This window comes from Monodelphis domestica, chromosome 2 (assembly GCF_027887165.1).
Source record: "Monodelphis domestica isolate mMonDom1 chromosome 2, mMonDom1.pri, whole genome shotgun sequence".
Lineage (NCBI taxonomy): Eukaryota > Metazoa > Chordata > Mammalia > Didelphimorphia > Didelphidae > Monodelphis > Monodelphis domestica.
Window position 1 is genome coordinate 440,581,726 of NC_077228.1, and position 27,964 is coordinate 440,609,689.

The 27,964-nt window shown below is 37.7% G+C and overlaps 1 protein-coding gene across 8 annotated transcripts in view; it reads left to right on the forward strand.

The window, feature by feature from the left end:
* The window catches only part of TMEM181 (transmembrane protein 181), a 119,346-nt gene that overhangs the window by 73,352 nt on the left and 18,030 nt on the right, over nucleotides 1–27,964 (forward strand). For all 8 annotated transcript variants that reach the window (XM_001381353.4, XM_007484829.2, XM_007484830.2 and 5 more), the window contains 8 exons: nucleotides 2,293–2,351; nucleotides 6,658–6,748; nucleotides 7,575–7,696; nucleotides 13,108–13,227; nucleotides 16,381–16,461; nucleotides 25,763–25,862; nucleotides 26,660–26,790; nucleotides 27,347–27,438. In XM_001381353.4, coding sequence (XP_001381390.1) covers nucleotides 2,293–2,351; nucleotides 6,658–6,748; nucleotides 7,575–7,696; nucleotides 13,108–13,227; nucleotides 16,381–16,461; nucleotides 25,763–25,862; nucleotides 26,660–26,790; nucleotides 27,347–27,438 — 796 coding nt within the window. The remainder of the gene's footprint in view (nucleotides 1–2,292; nucleotides 2,352–6,657; nucleotides 6,749–7,574; nucleotides 7,697–13,107; nucleotides 13,228–16,380; nucleotides 16,462–25,762; nucleotides 25,863–26,659; nucleotides 26,791–27,346; nucleotides 27,439–27,964) is intronic.

Below are 27,964 nucleotides of genomic sequence, written 5' to 3' on the forward strand. Positions count from 1 at the left end.
CTCGCTCTCTGACTTGTGTGGCTAGTGGCAGCATGCTGGGTGTCTTGGTTTGGTGGTTTGCGGCTTGCCGGTGAGGTGACTGGAGAAGCTTTGTAGCATGGGTTATGTGAGGTGTCTTCCCTGAGTGACCTGGGTGAGTGGTTAGGCTGATTCTTCCTTTCCTTTACCTCCTAAAGCACTATCCTCTTAGGAGGCCCCTCATCTAAGAGTAGACCTCATGGCTGGAAGCCAAGCTAGTTTTAATCTTCTGAGGAGGCCTTGTGGCTGAGACCTCTGAACTTCCCTTGGTTTAGGCTAGGCCAGAGAAAACTTATTTTCTTTTCTCTCTTCTTCTTCTTAATTCCTTCCCTCTATTGTAATTAAACCACCATAAAAATCCCAAACTGACTTGAGCATTTTATTGGGATTGAATTAATCCCTGGCAACCACTAGTATAATATATTCAGTCAATAACCCCTAAATTTTACCCCTTACACATCCAAAGGCTCATTCAGAGTCTTATGATGTAGTGTCTGATTTCTGGAGCCATCTTCTATTGCTGTCATCTTTTTAATCTATCTGGAATCAGGATGCCCCTTAAAGTATTTTCTATGGAAGATCTACTTTTCTGTTCCAGGTCACTGGCAATATCTTTCCCTAAAATTGCTTTTAAAAAATCCTAATCTGTGCACCTTTATGATATCTCCACATAGCCAATAAGCTATCTATTTGCTCTACTATTATTCCCATGATATCAAGAAGTCTGGAGTAAGGTTCCAAGCATATGAAGTACAGGGTGGTGGGGAGGCTGTGGCAGATCTATGGGAGGAATGGACAAGCCTTGCCAAAATGGGCAGGCATATTTTGGCTGCTATCTACGTTACTGGGATTTGGTAAAGTTTTGTAAGGCAGTTTGCACACAGCATTTCATCTGAGTCCCAGAATAACACTATGGTAGGTAGTTGAAATATTGTTGTTCAACAGTAATATATTTTTTAATAGTCTTTCTTTGGGAAAATGCTATTTTGAGTGGCATGCAACTGGTTTCTAAAGAACTCTTGTTGCATATAACTTTTTTACATTGGGTACTGCCTGTATATTACAGTGCTTTGGATAGATATTACCTCTGAACCATATAGACACAGTATTGAACAGAGATGGCAAGTTCTGTTGTTTCCATTGTTTTTTTAAAGGATTGGCACAAATTGGTAGAATGATGTGCAAGACTAATTTAACATAAAAACACCAGGCTTTCCAAACCTCTACATTCCTTCCACTGTCTTATTCTACTTTAATTTGTATAGTAGCCACCTGTGAAAGTTAAATTATTAGTACAGTCATCTTTTCCCTTAAAAAAAAACCAATGATTCCTTATTTATCATCTTCTTGAGGCTAGGACTATGTATTCAGGCTTATGAACATGCTGGGTGTAGATGACATTGCCTCATTTTGGAAGTAGAAGACAGTTGGAGCCACTAGCACCTAATTCCACTTAGGAGAGAGGCAGTAAATAGTATGAAGATTCATTAGTGTCATTTTGTGTTTCCTTGTGGCAGCAGACATTTTGCATCATTAGACTCTTGTCCAAGACCTTTTTTTCTACCGATGGAGCTGCATATTGGCATATAGTTGACAGTGGTCTAACAAATAGGCCAGATGTTGGTTGATTATTTGGCTAACAAGGGACCTTGGTGTGGCCCATAACTATTTCTAGGGTCTTACTAATACTAACTCCTGCCTGCAGCCTAGGTCTCTGTTATCTCAAGCAGAATATAGTACAATGCTAGCATAGTATAGGCATCAGTAAATATTCATTGAATATTTTTATATTATTCCTGTCTGCTTTCTTACAGCATGAAATATAGGTGTTCTATGGAATTGACACTAGACAATTAATGCTTATCCACTAATATTGTGCTCAGTTCCTTGAGAAACCTTGCAAGAGAAAAAAGAAATGAAATTTCCTGCCTCAAAGCAAAAATCCAACAAATTTAACATAATACATTATGCCACATATCACAGTAGGCTTATCCAATGGATTGATATATATATATATAGTATACTTGGCTCTTTGGGGAAGTCCAAAAGCCAAATAGGATGGACTGCATGCCATCACTCTGCTGTATATTTTTTCCCCTTTCAACCATGATCTCTCACATAAAATAATGTGTTCAAATGAGTGGTTTTGAAGCAGGTCATTCCAGAGAGAAATGACTACTTCTTTCTCTCTGTCATCAAAAAGTCTGTCATGGAATTGAGAAATCAAATCCTTTTTCACCAACTTGCTTTTCTTTCTATTCTGACAAAATTTAGGTCCCCAGGCGATCCAGTCTACTTCAGAAGACCACCAAGTGAACAGTAGTAGCTTAAAGGTAAGGCTGCCTTACTGGTGATCAGTGGGGATCTGTAAACTGTCATGTTGAAGATAGGGCAGCTCTGAATCTGTAGCTTGATTTCCATTTTAATTCAGGCTTCTTGTCCCTTTGAGGAGAGTCAACATTTAGACCCTACATTATCCTTTGGTAAAATTATCTTTTCTTTGTCAGTGAGTCCATCTAGCTGATAGTGGAGAGCAGGTCATGGCTCAAAAGAGAAACTTGAGTTCTAGGGGATAATAGAGTTCAGTTATCCCAGTTGTACACTGAAGTACTTGATTCCTTATGAGCTTTGCTCCTAGAAGACTCAGGAGTTGGAACTTGTTCTAGTTTTTAACACAAGCAGTTCTTTGTGGTGATTTGTAGAAAGAGTTTTGTATTCCAATTCTACTTTTTTATCCTAACTGGCTCTGACACTGACACTCAACTTCAGTTTTCACATTTGTAAAATGATGGGAATTGCACTTCACACTGTTTACCTCTAGGTGTTGTGAAGATTGAGAGTTGTAAAACCACAAGCACTATATAAATATGAGTTATTAGCTGATGTTATTGAATAAATGCTATATAAATTAAACCTTTTTCTCTGTGTTAAAACAAAGTGATCTTTAAATTGAGCCATATGAATTTCCATGATCCCATAATATCTGTAGTTTAAATTTGAACATTTGACTCCAATTCCTTCTTTACCTCATGTGGTGCTATTTGTGATAAGTTGTAGAAGACATGAGTAGGGGGAAAGTGGGGCAAATATTGGGTCGGCAAGGATGGATACTTAATGAGCGGTACAACTGTGAAATATGTATGTGTAAAACATACTTTTCAGGAACAGCTATTTTAAAATAACTACATTTTTGAAATGCCATTTTATTTTCCTTCTCCCCCACAAAATATTACCCTGTGAGCACCTCATTTGAGTGTGGTGGTAATGTTGGATTCTTTTTTTCCCCTTACCTAATTGTACTGATGTCTAGTTTGTTTTTTCAGAAATTTTGGCAAATTTCCTTAACCTTTTCTGGAACAAATTACCTGGAATAGTTGTGATCTGTATGGTCATAATTGGAGGCAATCATAAGCTAAATGAGAACTTGAAAGTTCTGAGCTAAGCCCATGTCTACTCTCCATGAGAAGAAGACTGCCTCTCAGAACCAGAGATACTTTAGTATCTAAGTGGAGGCACTAGATTTCCAGTTCTTAAAGGGCTAGAGAATCTCAACTTCTGACTACCTTATCAATCTGGAAGGGCTTTGAATTCAGGCTCACTTCTGACCTAAGGAATAGCCTGGCTTAGCTAAGAAAGAGTTATCACTAGAAATTTGGCTAACTAGTGAGGGAAAACGGGGCTAATGCAATTTACTGCTATCATCTATTAAGGTGTGGAGAGATGGCCTTTTATATCAGTGGAAGGAGGACCTACAAGAGTGAAATTATAGATCTTGAAATATTGAAGTGTAAGATCAGATTTAAAGCTTTAAGAGGCCATAGAGGTCATCTTGTACAACCTCTTAATTTGCTGATGAGGGAACTGAGACTCAAGGAGATGATGTGACTCACCTTCACTAACACATCTAATAAATGTATGCTATAGGATTTGAAACCAGGTCTTTCTAACTCCAGGGCTAGTATGCTATCCAAGTGTTTTATTTGCTATCACCCAACCTTTCATATTTGTGGGAAGCACTACATATCCCTATAAAATTCAAATCCAAAGTCAATTACTCAGAAAAGGATTTAAGTGCTTTCTTTGTACTAGATCCTATGCCAAGTGCTAAGGGTACTAAGAAGGACCCTGTGGTCCCTGTCCTCAATGAGCTCACATTTTTTTAAACCCATGCCTTCTGTCTTAGAGTCAGTATTATGTATTGGTTCCAAGGGAGAAAAGTAGAAAGGGCTAGGCAATAAGGGTTAAGTGACTTGCCCAGGGCCACACAGCTAGGAAGTGAAGTGTCTGAGGCCAGATTTGAACCTAGGACCTCCCATCTCTAGGCCTGGCTTTCAACCCACTGAGATACTCAGCTGTCCCCAAGGAGCTCACATTCTAATGGAGAAAGACCACAGGTAAATAACTATGTGAATACAAGATATATATAGTGTAGATGGAAGGTAATTTCAAAAGGAAGGCACTAGTGAGAATGAGGATCATTAAAGATGTCTTTTAGAAACTAGGATTTGAGCTGAGATTTTAAGGAAAGTAGAGAATCTAGAAGATGGATGTGAGGAGTGAGAACTTTTCAGTATGGTATGCAGGAAGTATAAAAAGCATGATGCTTGGAGATAGAGTATCCTGTGAGAGAAACTATAGGGAGTCAGTGTGGCTGGATGGTAGAGGGCATTGAGGGCAGCAAAAAGCAAAAAAAAAGACAGTGAATTCTGTTTTAGACATAATGGGTTTAAGATGCCTATTGGATGTCTAATTTGAGATGTCCAAGAGGCAGTTGGAGATGTGTAGCTATAGCTCAGGAGAAAGACAAAGTAGTTACATAGATCTGGAAATCATCTGTGTAGAGATAAGTAGACTCGTGGGACCTGATGAACTCACAAGTAAAGATATAGAGGGAAAAGAGAAAGCCCTGAATTGAACCTTGATGACATGAAGGAAGAATCAGAAAGGGAGAACAAGAAGGAATATTTGAGTAGATGAGAGGAGAGCTGTGAGAGAGCTTTGTCACAAAAGCCTAGAAAATAGAGTGGCCAGGAGGAAAGGGTAAATAACAGTGCCAAAGACTATAGTTTAAAAAGCATGAGAATTGAGAAAAGGCCATTAGATCTAGCAATTCAGAGATCATTGGTAACTTTGGAGTTAGAAGCCAGATAGCAGAACATGTAGAATCTTGGGAGTTGAAGTAGAGGCATTGAGAGTAGGAGACTTTCTCAACTCTCAAGGAGTTTAGCCAGCAAGGGGAATATAGGGATATATGACATTAACTGGCAGGGATAGAAGGATTAGTTGAGGGTTTTTAGGATGGAGGAGACAGGAACATATTTGTAGGTGGCAGAGAAGAAACCAATAGCTAGGAAGAAGAGTCAGAAGATAAGAGAGAGAGTGGGGATGATAGTAGGAACAATTTGCTGGAGAGTCTGAGAGGGATGGGTTCAAGGGTACATGCATATAAATAGTAGACACTTAACAAATGGAATTGAGTTTACTCAGTGGAGTTTCCTTGGCAAGAAGAGCCATTTCTTCACCTCAGACCAGTATGATGGAGGAATATGTCTGAATGATGAGAGATGAAGAGGCAGAGAGAATGGAGTGCTTTAGGTAAATGGTCTCAATCTCTTCATTGAAATATGCTGTGAGGTTGTGAACTAAGAGGATGAGTGGACCGAGTACCATGGGAGGTTTGAAGAGAGATGAGAAGGTCTTGAACATCTACTGAGAAGAGTGGGACAGTGAATTGCATAGGGAGGAATAGAATGTTTTCCTTGCTGCAATAAAGGCCCATTTGGAATTAGATGATAAATTTGTAGTGAGTCCTCTCAGCTTGGTTTTGTGATTTCCTTTAGCTCCATTAACTGGCTTGTGCACAGGAGTAATTCAGGGGGAGCAATGCAGGACTGATGCTTAGAAAGGCCAAGAGGGCAAAGGTTTTGAACATAAGGCATAGTGTAGAGTTGATTTGGATCACCAAGGGGTCAAGAGAGGGAAGTAAGATAAGAAGTGGGGGAAAATGGAATTAGACAGATGTCCTTTTGAGAAAATTGCCTCTAAAACAGAAGCTTCTTAAATAAGAACCAAACCACCGAGAGATACTGGTTAGCCAAGCTATGACTACTACACAGTAGATATCTCTATCTCAAAAATCCTCTTATCAAAATAAGCCTTTTCTGTGAAGCAATGGATGAGGTTCATCAAGTTCCATTTAGTAAAAGATCTAGTTGTAAAATCTTGGTGCTAGTACAGTGGTTTTTGAAAACTCAGTATCCTTGATGATAATAATAACTCACATTTACATATACAATCAGTTCTACTCTAAAGTGACATGAGTTCATAAAAATCACTGAGCTATGAAATATCTTACAATAGAAACTATGAGTCTTAGGGGAAAATGGGATTAGGGGCCAAACACTCAAAAACTTTGTTAATGACACACAGGAAAAAATAGGAACCTACTAAAAATGGAAGTCTGGTTTTATACATATGAAATAGTTAAGAATTACATTCACGCTCCATTGGTTAGTGCTGGTGCCTACCCCCTCCGGCTGTGAAACGTAAAATGTAAATTCTCTATATCAGGGTTATTTGTTCAGTTGGATCAGGGAGTGAATGGTATGTGGCTGACTCTCAGCTCTTTTTTTTTCTCAGCTAAAGCCATTTCTTCTCAATTCTGGACCACTCAGTACATACAATCAGCAGTTATGGCTGACATGTGTTATTCAGCTGGATCAATCAGATGGTAAGAGGACTGACTGGGAGACAAGTTTTTCTTTTGGTATAATGTTATATTCTAGTGCTATGAAAACTTTTAAAACGACCCTCTTCTGAGCAGAACCAGGAGAACATTGTACACAGAGACCACCAATACACTGTGGTACAATCGAATGTAATAGACTTCTCCATTAGTGGCATGCAGTGATCCTGAACAACCTGGAGGGATCTATGAGAAAAACCACCATCCACATTCAGAGGAAAATCTGTGGGAGTAGAAACACAGAAGAAAAACAACTGCTTGATTACATGGGTTGAGGGGGATAGGGTTGGGGATGTAGACTCTGACCATCCTAGTGCAAACACCAACAACATGGAAATAGGTGTTGATCAAAGACACAAGTAATACTCAATGAAATTGTGTGTCAGCTATGGGGAGGGAGGGAAAGAATATGATTCTTGTAACCAAGGAATAATGTTCTAAATTGACTAAATAACTTACAATGAAGAAAAAATAAAATAAAAATAAAATAATAAAATGACCCTCTTCTTAAGGGGAAACATGACTAAGAGGGACAAAATGTAATGTCATTATTCATGAAATTTGCTTTTGAGTTTGTTGAAGTTGATATTCACAGGGGAGGGGAGTGTATCTAAGTGAAGCATTCTGGTGCCATTTGAGATGTACCCAGTGACCCCACCTTGCAATCACTAGGACCTCTTGCAGTCTGCCATGCCAGGGGCCATTACTGAGTCCACTAGCAAAGCTGTTAGGAAATTTGGTGCCTGTATTGGGGTCTGGCAGCTTATTAACAGACTCCTTCTCCCCTTCTGTTTCATTTTCCTTTTTGTAGATACTACAATCCAGACAAGCTTTTCCATGACTGTGAAAGTGGATGGTGTAACTCAAGGTGCAAGCAAGACATTTGTACATAACAAAGTTCACAATCGGACAAGGACCCTCCACTGTGCAGGGGTATGTGTTCGTGACCCTAAATGGGAATTGAATCCTTTAAATTCATCTATTCCTTGTATATGATGTTTCATCTCCTGCCTACATGTCTTTTTGCCCAAATGGTCCCTCATGGATGCAGTCTCTTCTTACCTCTACTTCATAGAATACTTTACTATTACCTTCTAAACAAGGATCTTTCATTTTCCTGAGTTTTTAGGCTGTCTACTATTTGAAACTACTGTGTATTTACTTGCTTGTGTGCATGTTAGATCCCTTTAGAACAGGGGTTTTTAACCTTCTTGATGTAGTGAACCCTTTGGCATTCTGGTAAAGCTCAATCACGTCTTCTCAGAATAATGCTTTTAAATGCATAAAATAAAATACATATGATTACACCAGAAACTAATTATTTTGAAATGCTCTTATCAGTGGGTTTATTTAAAAAAAAAAAAAGCAACCACAGATCCCAAGTAAAGAAACCTTTCTCTAGAAGAATTTCGTTTCTTGTGGGAATGTTCTGACTTTATCTCCAGGGCCAAGGACATCCTTTTCCCCTGAAAGGAAAATTGTTTATTGCCTTTACATTATTGATCATGAACCAAGCTATTACATATAATCCTTTAGATAAGTAACTACAATTATAATTTTTTACAGTTATTAAATTGTGTATGAGATATCAATTATAATAGGACAATATTGGCCATAGTATTATAAGGAATGTAGTTTGGTTTATTAGAATATTGTAGCAATTGACAATATTAAAGACTTCCGTTGGAGAATTAAAACTTCAGGTCTTTGTAGTTATCTAGGGAAGCTGAAACCCATGTAGTAGGATCTGGACTCATTGGGAATGGCGAGTATATAACTGGCTTGATGAGATCATAGGAAAACAACCTGGCACGTTTGTTCCTTTGAGGATTTGTGCCAACTACAGGCTCCTCAGAGTATTATGGCCAAGAAAGTACCTAAGTAGTATGATAGTTCTGGAGGAGTAAATATTCTTATCTTAATCTTCTACTGGAACTTATGACTGTATCAGATGTTCCAAATCCTTGTTACCAAATGCTATAGCATGTTTCTTAACATACTATGTGGCTTCTGCCTTGTAATGACTTATGCTAATTAACTGTCAAAAACCTACAAAACACCCTGCTGAATGTCTATAGGGATGGGGTCTGCAACAGGCTGGACATAGTGAGGCTTCCAGCTTTAATTTACCACAATTAAAATTTAGATTTTCAGCTCGGAGTTGTGGCCCAGAAATTTTTTAATTCTTATACTACATTTAAAAGTTCATATTCTAATCAACAGAGTTAACTGGCTAGGGACATAGGTAGACTCATTGTACTTGTCAGCATTTTTATTCATAACTTGTATGAAGATAAAGTTGATGTTCCTATAAATTTTCCAATGACATGAAGTTGGGAAGGATAGTTAGCTAGCACATTGAATGACTAACTGCAACATTTCTTTCAATTAATTAATTTTGGAACCCAACCCTGCTTCTTTTAAATTAGAGAAACATCTTTTTCCATAAACTTTTTCTTCTCTACCTTATTAATCTTTAGTCTCTTATAGTCTCAAATAAATATCAGTGTTCCTGGTTATAGAGTCTGTTAACAGCAAAACACTACAAAGACATATTTAAATAGTTCAACAATATATTAGCTGTGAGAAAGATCACAGCCAGAGTTCTCTCTAAACATCAAACTCATCTGTGCATTCCTCTGCGGACACTAGTGCCCATCATTAAGTTCTGTAAGGATGACATTTGATCTCCCAAATGTTTTCTTCAGTATAGACTTTCCCCAACTTGTTTTCTCCATAAGCTGAGCCAGACTGTTCTCTCAAAATGTAGCTTCTGTCTTAGGTGACAGTCCCTCACCGAAGAAGTTGTCTCATTCCTTTCCCTCCGGGCCTTCCAACACTCTCTCCAGCTTGTGGCAATTAGCTGTCTCCAAGTGACAGACATCTCACTCCTAAGTCCCATTTCCTCTCTAGAAGATTCAGTAACGATATCCAAAGCCTCTGTGAGAGTGTCTGTAAAAGCTGGGATCCCAGATCATCCTGTCTTTGTCCCAATCCACTCTTCATCCTCAGCCTGAAGCCTTCACTTGTCAAAGAACCCTCATTCCTGAGAGCTTGTTTTTCAACTGTTTCCTCGTCATTCTTATTTGCCTTCAGTCCAGACTTGAATCAGTAAGCATTTATTATTAGGTGGACTCTGAGCCAGGAATTTTGTTCAACTCTGTGTTATGTCATGTTTCTTCAAATTGTCTTTTAGTGTGTTTCTATACAAATATCATCCCACTTCAGTGAAGGTATTTGGGGATACTTTTATGTCCATTCTCTTCAGGTCTGTCCCAGCATTGGCTTCTCTCAAAGTTTAGCTGAGGTGTCACCTCCTCCAGGAAGTCTTTACAGATTCCCAACTTCCCCCAGCCATTATTAGGACCCTCTGCCTCTTGAAGATACTTTGAATATATTTTGTGATCTTAAGGTCACCAAACCAGTGTTGGGAATAAACTGGTAGGTAACAAAAGATACTGTATCTTTTTTTAGGCTCTTGATTTGTTGCTCTTAAACCACTTAGTTGTCATTTGGATTTGAGCTGAGACCCCGAGTAGCAGTTGGACCTAGAAAAATTGTACCAAGTAACACTCTTAGGAAACAGATTGTAAAAGCACAAAAATTTCTATTTAATAAGATTTAAGAGGATTAAAGATAGGTAACAAGGTTGAGGATAGGATCCCTAAATCTAAGGGGGTTCTAATTTTATCCCAATCCCAAACTAGGACTCCTGGAGTTTCTTCTGCCTGGGATCCAGGCCTACTCAGATCTCTACCACTAAAATCTGAAACTATACTAAGTCTATGCTAATTTGTTAATAACCTCATATGAGTCTTAAGTTATTACTGTCTCCTGGTAATTTCAGCTCACTCTTCAACTGTTAATTCTTTCTGGGCCCTGTAGGCATCTCGGCCTTGTCAGGTTTCTTAGCCTGGTAGGGCCTCAAAACCTCGCAGGCTTCTTGACCGAGCCACTCTGCAGTCACAGGGAAAAAACAGTCTTTTACTTTCTTCTTTTCAGTTCGTCTTCTTTTCTAGCTATTCTCAGCTCTCCAACTTTTCTCTTCTCCAAACTGCTACCCAGGTTCCCAAGTTTTCCCAGAGAGCCAAGTTTCCAGATTTCTTCAAGCCAGCTACACAGTCATGAGTGTCAGTTGACAGGTAGAATCCCACAACACCAACTCCTCAGAACTCCTGCAGGAACCTTTCTCCAAGATTCCAAGCTGGGCTTAAGGCAAAGTTCCTTCCAGCAGTTTTACCCTTTCCTTAGCTTGCTAAATCCAAATCTTATTTAATCCTAATACCAGCCATGCTAATTCTTGATCTTTCTGCAACTTTTAACACTTGTCTGCTCTCTCCCTGGATATTCTTTCCTCCCACAGGTTGAGACATCATATTTTCTTGATTGTTTTCCTGTGTCTTAACTGTTCCTCCTCTGTCTCCTTTCCCCAACATCATAAGGGAGAAGTTTCCCAGAATTCTGCCTTTTGTCCTCTTCTTTCTCTTTATTTTTTCTTCCTTGGCAAAAAGTCATAGCTTTGAGAGGAATGGTTCTGGCCTTTGTAGAGAGCTAAGGTTTTGATGTACAATGATAGGTAATAGAATATATTTAGGTACCTTTGAGAAGTTTTCTTTTATAGTTGTGGAACTATCTTACCTTAACCCCCTTCCCTATTCTATTGGATTTTTCAGTGGCCCAGGGGGACTAACTCATTAGATAAGTGGGGAATTATCATATTCCTCAGAATAGCCTGGAGTTCTGGGTTTGTGGATGAGTAAGCAATTAATTCTGCCAATATTCACATCCTGGGACAGCTGGGTGGCAAAGTGGGTAAGAGCACTGGACTTGGAATCAGGAAGATTTCTTCTTCCCTGATTCATATCTGACCTCAGACACTTACTAGGTATTTGACCCTGGGCAAGTCAACCCTATTTGCAGATATGGGGAGGGGTTTTAATACCACAAGATTTGAGCCTCAATTCAATTCAAGGATCCAGAAATCAGTCATGTGAAATATTAGAAATATGTCCATAAGTCTAGTACATAAGCACTTTGCTTTGCTCATTAGTTAGTTTTTAAATACATCTTTAATACTTTCATGATTCGTTCATACCTGGAACCCTTCACGACATAAAACTCCCCACCTTCACATTTATATTATTCCTAGAATCAGGAGATATAATAGAGATCATTTAGCTTAACCCCTTATTTTTTGTCTACTATTTAAAATTCATTTTATGTTTTATTAACAGAATTTATTTACAAGTGTCTCAGCCTTTCCTTCCCCTCCCAACATCATAAAAGACATCTGGGAAACATAAATTATGTTTTTCATGTTTCCACTTTTTAGTTTGTTCTCTGAAAGTATAAAATTCACAAATTATTCTTTAAGCATTAAATCTGTAGCTGTATATAATGTTCACATGGTTCTACTTATTTTGCTGTTCATTATCCTGAGTAGTTCCTTCCAAGTTTTTTTAAAAGTCTGCTTATTTTTTCTTGTGATATAGTAGTATTCCATCATAAACATATGCCACAATAGCCATTCCCCAGTTGATGGGTATACCCTCAATTTCTAGTTCTTTGCTACCATGAAGAGAGCCACTATAAATATTTAGGAACATATAGATTTTTTCCCTTTTTCCGTGATCTAGTGATGATATTGCTGAGTCTAAGGGTATACAATTTTATAACTCTTTTAGTATAATTCTCTTCCATAAGATATCTGAAAACTGCTCAGCCAGTCTCTTGAAACATTTCCCATGATGATTCTTAAATATGTGACTGTTCTATTATTCATAATTATTAGAGTTTGCATCTCAAGAAGCCATAAATATTGTCATTTATACTTTTTTTAAAAGTCACAATTTTGTTCTTTTTTCTTAAATCTAGATTTAAGGAGTTGTAATAGTCATACAGGATGGGAGGAGAAGGAGGGGAAGTGCATTTAAATGCTATCTTCTTTGTGCCAGACACTGTGCTAGTCCTTTACAAATATGTCATTTGATCCTCACAACAACTCTATGAGATAGGTGGTGATGTCACCACTTTGCAATTGAGGGAACTAAAGCAAATGAAAGTTAATTGACTTGCTCAAGGTCACACAACTACTAAGTATCTGCGGCTGGATTTGAATTTAGGTCTTTTTGACTGCTGCATTGCAACACTCTTATCTACTCCACCACCTTGCTGCCCTTCTGGCAGTTGGATGTCAGTCAATGGATTTCTTCTTTGCTGTTGTTACTACAGATCCAGTTCTCCTCTTCCTTCTCAATGAAATTTGACTCTTCATGAATCCCTTGCCTATAAAGTAGATCTTGGATGCGGTGGCTTACATTAGTTATGACTTCTTTTATTTGCAGAAATGTGCTGAAATTATTGTGGCTCATCTTGGGTATTTGAATTATACTCAGTATACTGTCATCGTGGGATTTGAGGACATGAAATCTCTGAAGATCCACATCAAAGATGTGAACTTCACAGTAAGTGTGCCAGTGTAGTACAAATTCCCAACTAGTTCCACCATCCTCTGTGGCATCTTTTGTAGTATTGAACAATTGACAGTGTCTGAATTGAATTTATCCCACCTGACCCCAAAATCAAGTAGTAAGGGCACTTTCCAGCATAACTATATAAACTATATAAGACACCAAATCAAATAGGATGCAAAAGAAGCTTTGGTTCCTTGACTTTTGAAGTGTAGTGTAAGAAGGGAGGTATTATAAGTTTCAGAGGAAAGAAACAAAGACATTAAGTGCTTATTATGTACTAAGCATTCTCCTAAATGTTGGGCATATGATTACAAAAAAAAAAAGAAAGATAAGACCACACACAAAGGGAGCTGAAAAAGGTATGTGTAATTGGGGTTGGGGTAGAGTGGTTGAGGGGGCATGGGATGGAAATGAAAGTATCCTGTGTACCCAGCATAAAAATATATTTATGAAGTCTAAAAGTCAAGAATGAGGCCAGGAGGGGAATGAAGGGCAGCTTGGGTTCCTCCACAAAATGGAGACATGAGTGGGCCTTACAGAATAATATTCCAAATTAAAAAGGCTCCTGGGATGGTTAGATATTACTGGGTGAGGAGGTCTTGGAAATTCCAGGATGAGACAGTGGCAGAGGCTCAGTTATAGAGTTCAGAAGCCAAGAAAAATATATTGTGCTTTTTCTATATATTCCTTTGAGATCTATTTACTTCCCCTTAAATTTTGGTGTTTCCCTGTTGAAATCTCTGAGTGAGGAAATTAGGAATTTGATCTGCAAGTAGCTCTGAGCTAATGTTGGCAGCTGCTCTAGAGGGAAGCTTAATTGACTCCCATGGTGGCCTCTGTGGCTTTCTTATTCAGGGCAGAATCTCTGATGGTTAGATAAAAGCATTTGAAGAGCTGTGCATAGCAATTAACTTATTTATTCCTTGAGGTAGGGTTTTCCACTCATTCTTCTTGGGGATTCCCACCTTTTATCCCCAGAAGGATACAATTAGACCAAAAAGATTTTTTGTTGGGGATAGTGATGGTGTAGAATGGCTTGAAATTTGAAATAAAATGCTGACTTCAAAAAGGTTTAATGGCTTTAATCAAATGAGCTGATTCTCTTCCCTCAAAGAGTAAAATGAAGCCTTTCCTCCAGCTTTCAAATGGTAAAGGGGTTTTGAAGCTGGCACTGGCAAGTTGACGGACACCTCTCAGGATTTAACACAAAATATCTGAAATCTCAGTATTCCATGGAAAAATATTCATTATTTCCAAAATAATCTTTGAAGTTCAAAAGTTTTTTAAAATCCATTTCCGGCACAGAAGGGACTATTTCTAATTTCTGGTCATGACTACAATTAATGAGTTGTGTGATCCAAAGCAAATTATATAACCTGTAAAACAAGTCTCTTCCATTTCCAAAATCCTTTGACTTTGGACAGCTGAGTGAGGACCTCATTTATATTCCATAAAGCTGTGATGATGCCCTCTGGTGCCCACAGCCCATGTGAGCACACATAACTAGTTATTCCCTATACATTCATCTTGTAGCCTCCCTGCTGAGAAAGGAGGACATGCTATTCCCAGGTCTTGGGACAAAAGTGAACATGCCACTGAGGTGTGGTGCTCAGGCACCCAAAGGAGCTCATTTAGACTGACTAATTATTCACATTACTAATGAAGCTGCTGTTATTGGGAAGTTAGATGGGATGAAAAACAATATTAAAGTTCAGAATGAAGGAAAAGAAATGGTAGTATCTAAAATGTGTAATAAGGGCAGTTCCCCAGGACAGCATCAACACCTCTCTTCCCAAATGGTTTTTCCTCCTGCCTTTCTCCTCCTTCCCCTTTTGCTGTCCCTTTTCTTTACTAGATCTCTTCATTAAGTGAGCCCAGCATTTTAGGGCCTGTCAGCTGTATTTTGGAAACCCAAAGTTTGCCCCTGTCACTCTGGAACTTGTGAAAGCAGGATGGACTTTAGACGGTTGCCTGTTCCTGAGACAGGAAGATTTTGACCTTATGTTTCCCGTATTTCTTTGAATGTGTGAATTTGATTCTCATAAGAAATGTGATACTAAGCACCTCTAGAAAAAGTTCATAGTAACTAATGGAAGCGTTTCTCTCATTTACTAAGTATTGGTGAGGTCTATCAAAGGTCTTATGGCTACAATAAGATAGTTCCTGCCCTTGGCTCAGAGGCATCTGGTATAGATAATATTGACCTCTGGTTGGGGAGAATAGAAGCATTTGGGTTCCAGAAGTCACAGATAGGAAGACCTGGAATAAAGTTCCAGCTCTGGCACACAGACCATAGGGCCTTTAATCTTTTAGTGCTCCAGGTCACTCGGTAAGATTAGATTAAATGACATTTTGTATTTTAACAACATATCTTCCTTTGAGAGTTCCCTACAGCAAAGAAATCATAGGTCTGGTCAGCTCCCCCTTAACCTACCCCCAAATCTGATGAAACAGAGGACTAGTAGCAGCCCTGCCCTTTTCACTGATTCCAATGCATCATATAGTAATATTCCAGTACTATAAGATGCCCATTTAACATAAATAAAACCACAATTGTTAAGAGAGCCAGGAATTTTTATGTTTAGCAAAGTCTTTACTTATATTAGCATCTCTGCTACAGCAAAGTGCTTCTGTTTTCCCCATAGTTTTCTGTGGTATTGCAACTAAATGGAGGCAGCTGCATCAGGAAGTTCTGTTCTATTATGCCAAGTGGCAGTATGCTGAAGCTTTTGGCTTGTACTACTGATTAATGGAAGAAATGGTTTATCTTCTTTAAAGTACGAGCAGAGTTCATTTTCCGGTGGCATACTTAAAGTGCAAATGCTTTTAGTATGTGGAAATTTAAATAATACCACATCCACACGAGAGGTGATTTGCCAAAGCCTGGGTAGTGCAGTAGAAAGAATGCTGAACTTGGAGTTAGAGGTCCTGAGTAGTAATACTAGTACTGCCACTTAAAGCTTTGTGATCTTAGACAAATTGCTTCTGGGCCTCCATTTTTCTCATCCATAAACTAAGGAAATTGGATTGGATGACCTATTTTTATTTTGCCTTTCATGTTCCAAGTCTATAATTCTAGGAAATACTATTTTTGATTTATTCTCAGCTACAGTGATTAAAGATTTCTTCTTTTTTTCTTTACAGTGGAGGACTTACAATCCATCCTTTTCACAAGTGGAAATTTGGTTCCGATTTGTCTTTGTGGTGTTTACCTTCATAGTCATTGTAAGTGCTATTTATCTCTCAGCCTGTATTTGAAAATTTTTCTAATGAGGATAGAATTAGTATAATTGGTGATTTCAAAAACATTTAATAGCTTAGAAAAGTATAACTGAATTATTTAGGATCTTTTACCAAATGGTATTGTTTAATATGTTTTTGAATGTCTGGTAGCAAACTGCAATTCATTAAGGAAAAGAGCACCCTTGCATAAGATACCTTTTAGTAAGGATTATGGTTTGATATGGCCATAGTTACTGTGAGAGGAGTGTGCCATAATGGATAGAGAACTAGCCGGAAAGATCTGGTATTAAGTCCTACATCTGATACATACTGGCAGTGTGACCCCAGGCAATTAATCTAACCTTTCTGGGTACTCAGTCAATTCTGTAAGATTATAAATTTCAGAGAAGGAATTGACCTGCATTGGTTGAGAATTTCCTTATTCAGGAATTCTTTGAAATGATAAAATCACAGGTACAAACCTTATCTTCTAACTCTCACCTGTAGGAGGACAGGTTCTTAACCTGGGCTCTGTTAACTTGTTTTTTAAATATAATTTTTTTCAATAGCATTAGTTTCCTTTTAATCCTATACATTTTATTTATGTATTTAAAACATTATTCTGAAAAAGAGTTCATAGACTTCATCAAACTGTCAAAGGTCTGTAACACTTTAAAAAATTTGGAAAGACCTACATGAAATAATGAAGAGTGAAATGAATAGATCCAAGAGAACTTTATATACAACTAAACAACTAATATTTGACGAATGACTTGTGAATGTCTACCTCCAGAGGAAGATGATAAACAGAAACATGAAACATATAATTTATAAATAGATGTATCTTTTTGTTGGGTAATGACTTCTGTGATGCAGGGAGGGGAAAGAGAGGTTGAAATACCTGGAAGCAAATTATATTTTTAAAATATACTTTTAGAAAGGGGGGTCCCATGACACAAAAAAGGTTAAGAACACTACCCTTTAATTATAAAATATGAGATTGGAGGGTGGGGAATAAGTTTGTTCTTATATTAAATAATGCATAATCTTACCTGTCACAAAAGGGAATGCAGTGTACTTAAAGTGAGCTGTCTTCAAATCTGTATCCAACATATCCCTGGCATTCTTTGGCAAACTTGGAAGAGTTCCCAAACCCTTTCCTTGGCTTTCCATGGCAAATGAGGCATTGAGTGGTGGTTTTAGAAGTAGTGCATTGCAGATTTCTTTACCAAATTTGTTTTCTCAGTTAGAAAATACATAGGAAACATAAGACATGTTTCTAGGGAAAGTGTTTGAACTTGGAAATAATAGATGAACATAATGACATATTCTTTGAAGAAGTTAAACACACTACAAATGGAAAGGGGTATATTCCTTCTAGTAGAATGATATTCCCTGACACAGTAACATTGCAAGAGGTTTTGATAGAGGACTTTTAGTCTTTATTTTGGATCATTCCCTAGATACATGCAGTGGTAGTGAATGTGCCTACCCCAGGTACCACTAAAGAGAGACTTGCTGTCTAATAGACATGGAAAATTCTTAAATTACTTGAAGAGTGTGCAAAAGGGAATCTGAAGACCTGGACTTCAAATCCTTTTCACTTCATTGCTCTGGTCTTATCCATGATGGGATTTTGGAGGGAGGCAGTGTTGTAGAATGGTTAGAGTGCTGGCCTGGGAGACAGGAAGTCTTCTGTTCATATCCTGCATGTAATACTTTTTAGTTGTGTGATTCTGAGTTAGTCACTTTTAAATTCTTGGTCTCTGTTTCCTTAAAATTAAGAGGATTGTATTCAGTAGCCTCTGAAGTCCCTTTCATTTTTAAATGTCCTGTGATTCTATAAACTCTGAGTTTCCTTCTCATTCTAATTCTGTGGTCACAAGATCATAGACTAGAGTTGGAAAGAGAGTGAGTATATGCTAGGACTCTCATGTTGGAGGGCCTGTTATCTTAGAATTCCTTTGGTGGCAGTTGTTTGGGAGTTGAGGGTATATGCAAGAGAGATGAAGCTTCTGATGAACTCCTCAGGTTTGAGTGCTTGAGGTAAGAGTAATTCTAGTGAACGCAGCAATGTCCTGATGCTTCCCTTTACAGAAATGATCGCTTCGGCCATTCATACTCATGATTAAGCAGTAAACCAAGGTCTGTGCAGATATGTTTCATTTGGCCACATTAGTAGACATTGTGTCCATTATGATTGAAGGCATCATTCATCCTTCTGCACTCTGACCTGATCAGACCACATGTGGAGTAATGGGTAGTACATTTTGAAGAGGACATTGGTGAACCAGAATCATAATGACATAAAGCACTTTTAAGATTTCAGAAGTGCCTTTAGCAGGGCTATGAGTCAGTTAGTACAGCTAATATCAACTCCATTTTGTAGATAAAGAAACTGAGTAATGAGAAAATAAGTGACTTTCTGTGATTTTACAGTTAGTAAGGATATGAGGCAGGACCCTACACCAAGATAAACTCAGAATGGGTGAATGACTTGAATATAAAGAAGGAAACTATAAGCAAATTAGGTGAACACAGAATAGTATACATCTCAGATCTTTAAGAAAGGAAAGATTTTTAAGACCAAGCAACAAGAGTTAGAAAAAAAAATCACAAAATGTAAAAGAAATGATTTTGATTACATTAAATTAAAAAGATTTTATACAAACAAAACCAATGCAACCAAAATTAGAAGGGAAGCAACAAATTGGGAAAAATCTTCATAACAAAAACCTCTGACAAAGGTCTATTTACTCAAATTTATAAAGAGCTAAACCAGTTGTACAAAAAAATCAAGCCATTCTCCAATTGATAAATGGGCTAGGGACATGAACAGGCAGTCCTCAGCCAAAGAAATCAAAACTATTAATAAGCACATGAAAAAGTGTCCTAAATCTCTTATAATCAGAGAAATGCAAATCAAAACAACTCTGAGGTATCACCTCACACCTAGCAGATTGGCTAACATGACAGCTACGGAAAGTAATGAATGCTGGAGGGGATGTGGCAAAGTTGGGATATTAATGCACTGCTGGTGGAGTTGTGAAATGATCCAACCATTCTGGAAGGCAATTTGGAACTATGCCCAAAGAGTGATAAAAGACTGTCTGCCCTTTGATCCAGCCATAGCACTGCTGGGTTTGTACCCCAAAGAGATAATAAGGAAAAAGACATGTACAAGAATATTCATAGCTGTGCCCTTTGTAGTGGCCAAAAACTGGAAAACGAGGGGATGCCCCTCAATTGGGGAATGGCTGAACAAATTGTGGTATATGTTGGTGATGGAATACTATTGTGTTCAAAGGAATAATAAAGTGGAGGAATTCCATGGAGACTGGAATGACCTCCAGGAAGTGATGCAGAGTGAGAGGAACAGAACCAGGAGAACATTGTACACAGAGACTGATACACTGTGGTACAATTGAATGTAATGGACTTCTCCATTAGTGGCAATGCAGTGATCCTGAACAACTTGCAGGGATCTATGAGAAAGAACACTATCCACATCCAGAGGAAAAGCTGTGAGAAACACAGAAGAAAAATGCTTAACTACATGGGTTGAGGGGATATGGTTGGGAATGTAGACTCGAAATGATCATCCTATTGCAAATATCAACAATATGGAAATAGGTTCTGATCAAGGACTCATGTAATACCTAGTGGAATTGTTTATCGACTAAGGGGAGGGGTGGGGGAAGGGGAAGGAGGGAAAGAATATGATTCTTGTAACCAAGGAACAATGTTCTAGATCAACTATTTAAAATTTTCAAAAGAAAAAAAAAGGATGTGAGGTGAGGCAAGCATCTGAGCCAGTTGCTGTTGGCTGAGCTCACTATCTCTTGCTATCCAAATAAGGCAGATCAAGATGATGAAAGGACTGGAAACCATACCACATTAGAAGGGGCTTCAAAAGTAGATAGTATGAATTAGGAATACTGTAGGAAATAAGAATACATTGAAAATTTTATTTTGTTTTGTTTTTGAATGATATTCCATCATTTCTTCTTATTGGCCCAGTGAAATTGGTGCCTAGTGGAAAAACTAAAGATTATTTTAAAAAGCAGGATAAAACTTTTTTTATAATCATAGTCTTTGGGTTTGGGGTTCCACAAAAATATAGAATTTTTATGCTATATTTCCAAGACAGGATTTTTGAATTTTCTTTAGACTATGAATTTCCTTACCTCTCATATGAGGAAAATGTACCAGATTTCTGATGTCCTTTCTAGTTCTAACATTGTATATATAAAGTTGTAGTTTTGGGACTGTCACTCCAGCCACAGATATGTACTTCTATTTATGAAGCCCAATGCTAAAGAATACATTAGCCTTTGGTGTTTTTTGATGTAAGTCAAATGGGTTCTACAGTTTAGCTAACTATAATTAAAAATTTAAAACTCTAATAAACACAAAGAATTCTTCATAATCAAAAGCTACTTTTTAAAAATGACAATCATTTTTATGTATTAACATAAAATTGCATTTTAAACACTTAGAAACTAATTTGATATAATATCCACCCTGTGTAGTACAGGGGGTTGGTCATTTGGAGCCCTTGCTCCCAGTATCAAGCTGTGCTTCTGAATTACTGTAGTACTTTAGGTAATCTGTTATTCTTTCTGGGGCTGCTTCTTCAGCTCTCAAATGAAGATGCTAGATTAGATGATTTTTGAGATCTCTTCCAGCTCAAACATAGGACAATGGTGGAAAGAGCACTACTGGTGTGGGAACTAGAGGTTTGGATCTGTGAGATCTTGAGCAACACTTAACTAGCCCCCTTGGCCTTCAGTTTCCTGTTTTAAAAAGAGATAATTGGACTAGATGAACTGAGTCCCCCTTTAGTGCTAAATATGTGATTCAAGTGATCCTTGATATAATCCAAGAAAAGAAAAGTGTTTGGGGACTATAAGACCTACCTAGCTATAGACAAAAAATATGCTTCTGTTAATGCCAGCCAAGAGTATATGACCTTTTTTGGGAGACTACTTTATTATATTGTTAACTATTATTGAGCTTGAAACTCACCAAAACCTTTTGGTCTTCTTCATTTTAATTTCTCTCTAGTTATATCTTTCCTCATCTTATATTCACAATTTTATCTTTTTGAACATATGTGTAGAACTTTTTATTTATTCTCATTGAATTGTCATGGAATTCGTCAAGCAAGCCATAAGCATTTATTAAGTGCATAACAAGCACTAGGTAGGTGTCTGGAACATAGACAAAAGTGAAATAGCTTCTATTTTCTAAGAATTTATATATAATCTAATCACAAGAGATAGCACTTAAACATTTAGGTGTATATTGTAAGGATAATTTTAGGGTTGTGAACTAATATAAATTAATTTGGTCGCCAGAGAAAAATCCCAAATAAAATACCCAAGTCAGTTTGGAAATTTATGGTGATTTAAATTAATATAGAGGGAAGGAATTAAGGAGATGAGAGAGAAAGAGGGTATAGGATTTCTCCCGCCTGGTCTGTGCCAGGGGGAGTTCAAAGACCTCCGCCATGAGAAGATTAGAGGCTTTTCTAAGAGGATAGTGTTTGGAAGGTAAAGGAGAAAAGAATCAGCCTAAACTCTGAGAGAGCTCAGTGAAGATGCCTCACCTGAACTAGGCTACTAAGCTTCTCCCAGTATAGTATCAAGGAAAACTCACCGCCAACCCCGGACAATAGCTGCCACCATGCCAAGATCCTGAAACACTCAGCAAGCTGCTGCCAGAGCCACCTCTCCGTGGAAAGAGATTAGAGAGAGGAAGTGACGCAAAATATATAGACGGTTTTTACATCACTTTCCTGTATCTCACATGTACCAATGGCAGCTTAAGCTTGACTTAGGACAACCCAGGGGTCTGTCAGTTGTTTCTGATTTGTCATTTGCTAGCACATGTCTGTCATAGGCCATCCTCCTAAATATTTAGTCCTTAAGTATGGGTGTAGACATTCCTGTTTTTGTTAGACTAAGTAGGGTGGAGTAATCTAAAGTTCACAATATAAAATAGAAACAAGGTAATTTGAATGGGAAGGCACAAATAGCTTTCAGAATTCATTGACAGTGACTGCCTAATCATATCCTTTAATTCCTTTAGGATTCCTAGGATACAGCTTATTCAGGCCTAGTGATTTGAAACTTATTGAGGACAGTGAGGTGCTCCCTTTCCATCTCCCCACTGTCCTTGGGCTTTAGTTTCCTTAAAAAAAATTTTATTTCATTCTTCCCAGTCTAAAGATCATTTTATTTAGTAAAGAAAACAGAAACAAAGTAAAAATTGAATTAATTCAGTTTTCATTCCATTATCACTGTCCTCTTTACCCTAATATGTGGGTTTATCACATTCTTTGTTCTTTTTCTTGTCTCTAATTTGGCTTAAAAATCCACTTTTAAAAGAGGGGGAAAATGTAATACCACAAGGCAAACAAAAGATCTCAGTTATTTAGTGCTTATTTTGCCAAACTGAGAGAAAGGGCTGTTAAAGGCATCACTGGGATGTCATTAAAAAAATTTTTTTTGATATCTCTTATAGAAGAAAAATAGATGATTATGAGGAATATCTTCTCATAAAGCAGAGAAAAGTCTTGGATAGTAATGCCAGTTTAAAGAAAGTTGGCAAGATTATCCCAAGGGAACTCAAGGATGAAAGTGGAAGGACTTTATACAGAAGTAAAAGATTTGCATAAGTCACTATAACAAAACTTTTCTCTATCAAAGACCATAGAACCACCACACTTGGATCCTAATATTGTAGCCCTTCATGTACTTTATAGAAGAGATGGAACTGGCACTGCAGAGAATGAAGATGAGAGAAGCAGCTAAACTGGACCAAATAGATGTAGATCAGTAGAATTGCTTGTCAGCTCCAGAAGGGGGTAGGAAGAGGGGAGGGAGAGAAAATGAATCATGTAACAATAGAAAAATATTTTTTAAAAAAACATTTTTTAAATAAAATTAAAAACAAAAGCATAAAAACAAATAGACTAGAGAAAATCCAGGCTGGAGGCAACAAAGTTGCAAGAGCATTGAAAGACTTGGAATGGAAAAAAAAACAAACCTTATTAATACAGGAAGAAAAAAAGGGTGACTAAAGAAGAGTAGAACTATCAACTGCTACACCTGTTTTTTACCTATACAAAATTCATGAGAATCATCTACACACCAATCAAGAGCATCTTCAATGAGGACATTTATATGGAATAACAAAGGTTTCATGAACACTATTTGACAATGGACCACATTGTTACCATTTTGCAATTAACTAAAAGATGGAAAGGATATAAGGTTCTGGTGTACTTGTTTGTTTTGATTTTAAAACTTTTGATTTAGGGAAATAAAATGACACTTTATAGGCTCTTTAGCAACAAGGTGTATTGCCGTGCATAGATGTTAGTCAAGATTTTTTAGAAGATATAATCACAGAAAGGATCCTATCTACATCACTCTGATGATAAATATCAGATAAGCAGGTAGATGCACACTTACCAAAGATATTCATCACTGTGATGAAGACACCCAATACAGAGTTCAAGTAGAAGAGAGTTTCCCCAGGGATGGTGAAGTCCTTCAGATGCACTTAATTGTGAATAATATTTTGCTGGGCCTTGATGCAATTAGTGTACTGCAGAGCTTCCTGGAAGAGTTCTGCAGTCAATCTTAGCTATACTATAAGCTCCTTGAGAAGAATTATTTCATTTTTGTCTTTGTATCAAAGAAGTTTGGCTTGTCCAGCCATTCAGGAAAGGCCAAATGGATGAAGAATGTTGCCCACATTTCAATATTTATTTGGATGACACACTGTGGAGCTTGCCTATCAGTAGACATGTATGAGACACAGATGGAGTTGGATGCAGAGTTGAAGAAAGGGAGGAGAATAGTCTGCAATGCCCCCCAGGGAATTGCAGAACTTCCTTACTAATTCCAAGCTTGCTGTAAAAGCAAAGACCACTTTTAAAAATACCAACATTTTCTTGGTATTATTCCAGAGCAGCTAGACATGGAATACAATTATCCTTGAAGAATTAAAAATGAACATTACATAAAGAGCAGTGGACAGGTGCATGGTGTGTGCGTGAGTAGGCTCCAAAGTACTCAATGAGGAACTCTGGAGAACAATACTAAAAGATATTTTTAGGAGTTATTGTAGGATAGAAAGAAAAGATGAATTAGTCATATGGCAGCAAGGAAAGACAGATAGAAACCAGAATGCTGCACAATACTCTCATTATCAAGAGAAAGTGAGAAAGGTTTCTTATTGTGGCAAACTTTTGAGCGACTGGTGACTTGATTTTCAGGTTACATCATAGGAGGGAGCTTCTGAATCAATGAAATTATAGCTCTATTTAAGTAGCATTGATTGCCTCTCCCAGACCATTCCAAACCTTAGTGCTTTTGTCACTATCTTTTCAAAGGGCCAATCTTGAATCCCTTATCCCAGCATCCATAATCTATACCTGATTTTTTAAATTCTTTTAGTTGATATTGATTTACATATTTTTAAAAATTAGATTTCACATTCTCTAGATTAGAATTATTTTTGTTTCTGAATGAAGAATTTCATTCTCGAGAACTTCCTATACTCTTGGATCAACTTCCCTGGAGAATTTTAGGCCATGGGATCCTTTCCTTTCTCTGAATGTTTTAAAATCTCTAACAAAATAATGGTTACGTATTAGATTATGTCTAGCTTTCTTTTCCTTCTCTATCACAAACCTTATGGCGATATAGTTACTTTCTTCCAAGATTCCTACCATTTCTACTTCAGTATGTAGTTTCTCCTTAATGGCCCTGCAGATGGCTCTCTTGAAAAGCAAAGTGTCTCAGTTAACTGAGCAACAGCATGTAATATTGGCTCTGCCATTTAGCTTCTGGGCTTTTCAACAATTAGGCCTTCTTCCTTTCTTTGCCTATTCTATCTCTGAGTTGGGAACAATGATATTTGCCTGCATCAGTGAGGAAGTGGTAAGGGAGGATTATTTTGTTCCAAGTGATTTATGTTCACTGTATTTTAGGTTCTGTCTATGTCCTTAAGATAATTATGATAACCTGTCATGTTAAGGGGCCTCACGAGCAATCATTTCACCGTTGTCAGTTGATTACTTCAAGGAATGATGGTGTTTCATTCATCCCAGGACCAAACTCAGCGAGATCTTGTTCTGACACTCAAACCATCGATTGATTCAGGAGACTAGAACAATAATAGGGGACTGAGCCTCTCAGAAAAGAATGATAGCACCATGACTGATAAGATGTGAGCAGAGATGTGTCTGTTTTCAGCAGTTAACTTGAGCTCTTGGTCTGGTTTGCAGTGTCTATTTGCACATTCCCTCCGGAAATTTTCCATGAGAGACTGGGGAATTGAACAAAAATGGATGTCTATATTGTTGCCCCTGCTGCTTCTCTATAATGGTGGGTGCCTTTTTTTTCTCCCCATTTCTATAACTCACTTCAACAAATATCATAAAACCAAGCATTCTAAAATATGGCATTAGAATAGCCCTTAGAGGTCATTTAATCTTATACCTTTTAATGCCTACTCATGGGCCCAGAAATAAGATGTTCATCATATGGTTATCCAGCCTGAATCCCTGATGTGTTGCCTCTTGGTGGTTCATGTTTAGCCCAACATGTAGCTAGTAGTTATTATCCTTAACAAATGAGTGACATTTTTGGTAGTTAAAATTTGGAAGAGCTACAGACACAGCAGTTCTAGGAATTTTTGCTGAAGGTAGCCAACTGCTACTGTCTGCTCTTCATTACCTGCTCCAAAATTTGTATGCTCCTGGTGCTGACAGCATTCTGGATTCTCATGCCTGCGGTGAGGATCCAATGGCGACAGCATACGGCACTCAGTAATTATTGCTAGAACAATCTGTTAATTTGTTGTCAAGGTTTTAAAACTAGAGCCCTTGGATCACACCTTTTTGGGGAGTAGTGGGTAGGTTGTGAATTTCCCCCACCCATCTGTTTTCTTCTTATTAATCAGAGAAAGCAGTTTAGTAGAAAGGGTTCTGAGCTTTGAGTCATGTTGCCTTGGGTAAATTACTCCTCCATGCCTCAGTTTCATCATCTGTAAAACAAGGATAATTGTTATTTTGACTGCTTTATATATGGGTTGTTATGGAGAGAGTGCTTTGTAATGCACATTATAAATGTGAGTTGTTACTGGCGCTTTTGAAATGATATATTTTAATATTGTCTTCCAGATCCATTCTTCCCCCTCTCCTTCCTGGTGAATAGTTGGTTTCCTGGTATGCTGGATGACCTCTTCCAGTCTGTGTTCCTTTGTGCATTGTTACTCTTCTGGCTTTGTGTATACCATGGGATCCGGGTGCAGGTGAGCAGACAACAGTCAATTATCCTGCAGGAAGCTGAAAAAGTCTGCCATCCATTCTTTTCCTATTGCTAAGGTTGCAAGATTGACCTTTTTTTTTACCCCCTCTGGGCTACCATGACTTTTCCAGGACAAGTGTGTCTAAAGGGATAGTTTTCAGTACTATGCTTATAAAAACTAGATGAATTTTTTAAAAAATCCTTACCCTTCCATTGTAGAATCAATACTGCATATTGGTTCCAAGGCAGAAGAAAGGTAAAGGCTGGGCAATTGGAGGTTAAGTGATTTGCTCAGGGTCACACAGCTAGGAAGTATCTGGGACCAGATTTGAAACCAAGAACTCTCGTTTCTACGCCTGGCTCCAAATCCTCTGTTGCCCTCCTAGTTGAATTCCCTAGTTGCCCCCAAAACTAGATAAATGCTATATTATTATCATCTAAAATTATTATCATCTAAAACACCGCTAAAAAAGCAGTGTTTTATTGTTTTAACTTAAAGACAAGTGTTTACTAGAGTTAATATTAATAAGAGTTTCTCTCTCTTCTTTTTGTCTCAATAGGGAGAAAGAAAATGTTTAACATTCTATTTTCCTAAATTCTTTATTGTTGGACTACTATGGTTGGCTTCTGTAACATTAGGAATATGGCAAACGTGAGTAATTTCATTATGCACTAAATGCAGTATCCAAATGCCCTTGAGAAAAGAAGACAGCTCTCATAAAGATCTCTGGTCTCTCCATATGTTGTTAGGTTCCTAAGAGGAACTTGCTTGAGCTGAGGAGAGCATTTTATACCTTTAGAACTAAAGGAATACATAAGGTGGTGAGAACCAGAGACAGAGAAGACCAGTTTCATTTTGGGTCTTTCCAATGTACAGGCAAAATGTTTTTTGTTTTTAGGGGGAAAAAAATGTAACTGGTTCCATGTCAGTTATTTACATATATAGCATTTTCTTGTTCATTGTTTCTTTAGCTCTTCTTTCACTCAGATAACTGTAGATGTTTCTTTATCGGTCATTATGTCTTTAAACATGAAATTCCTTTTTGAAACTTGGGCATTAGAAATACTCAGAGTAGTTGCTAGGTTGTAGAGCATGCTTTGGTCACTAGTTGTTTAATCATTTTTAGTCTCATCTGACTTTCTATGACTTCATTTGGAGTTTTCTTGGCAGAGATATT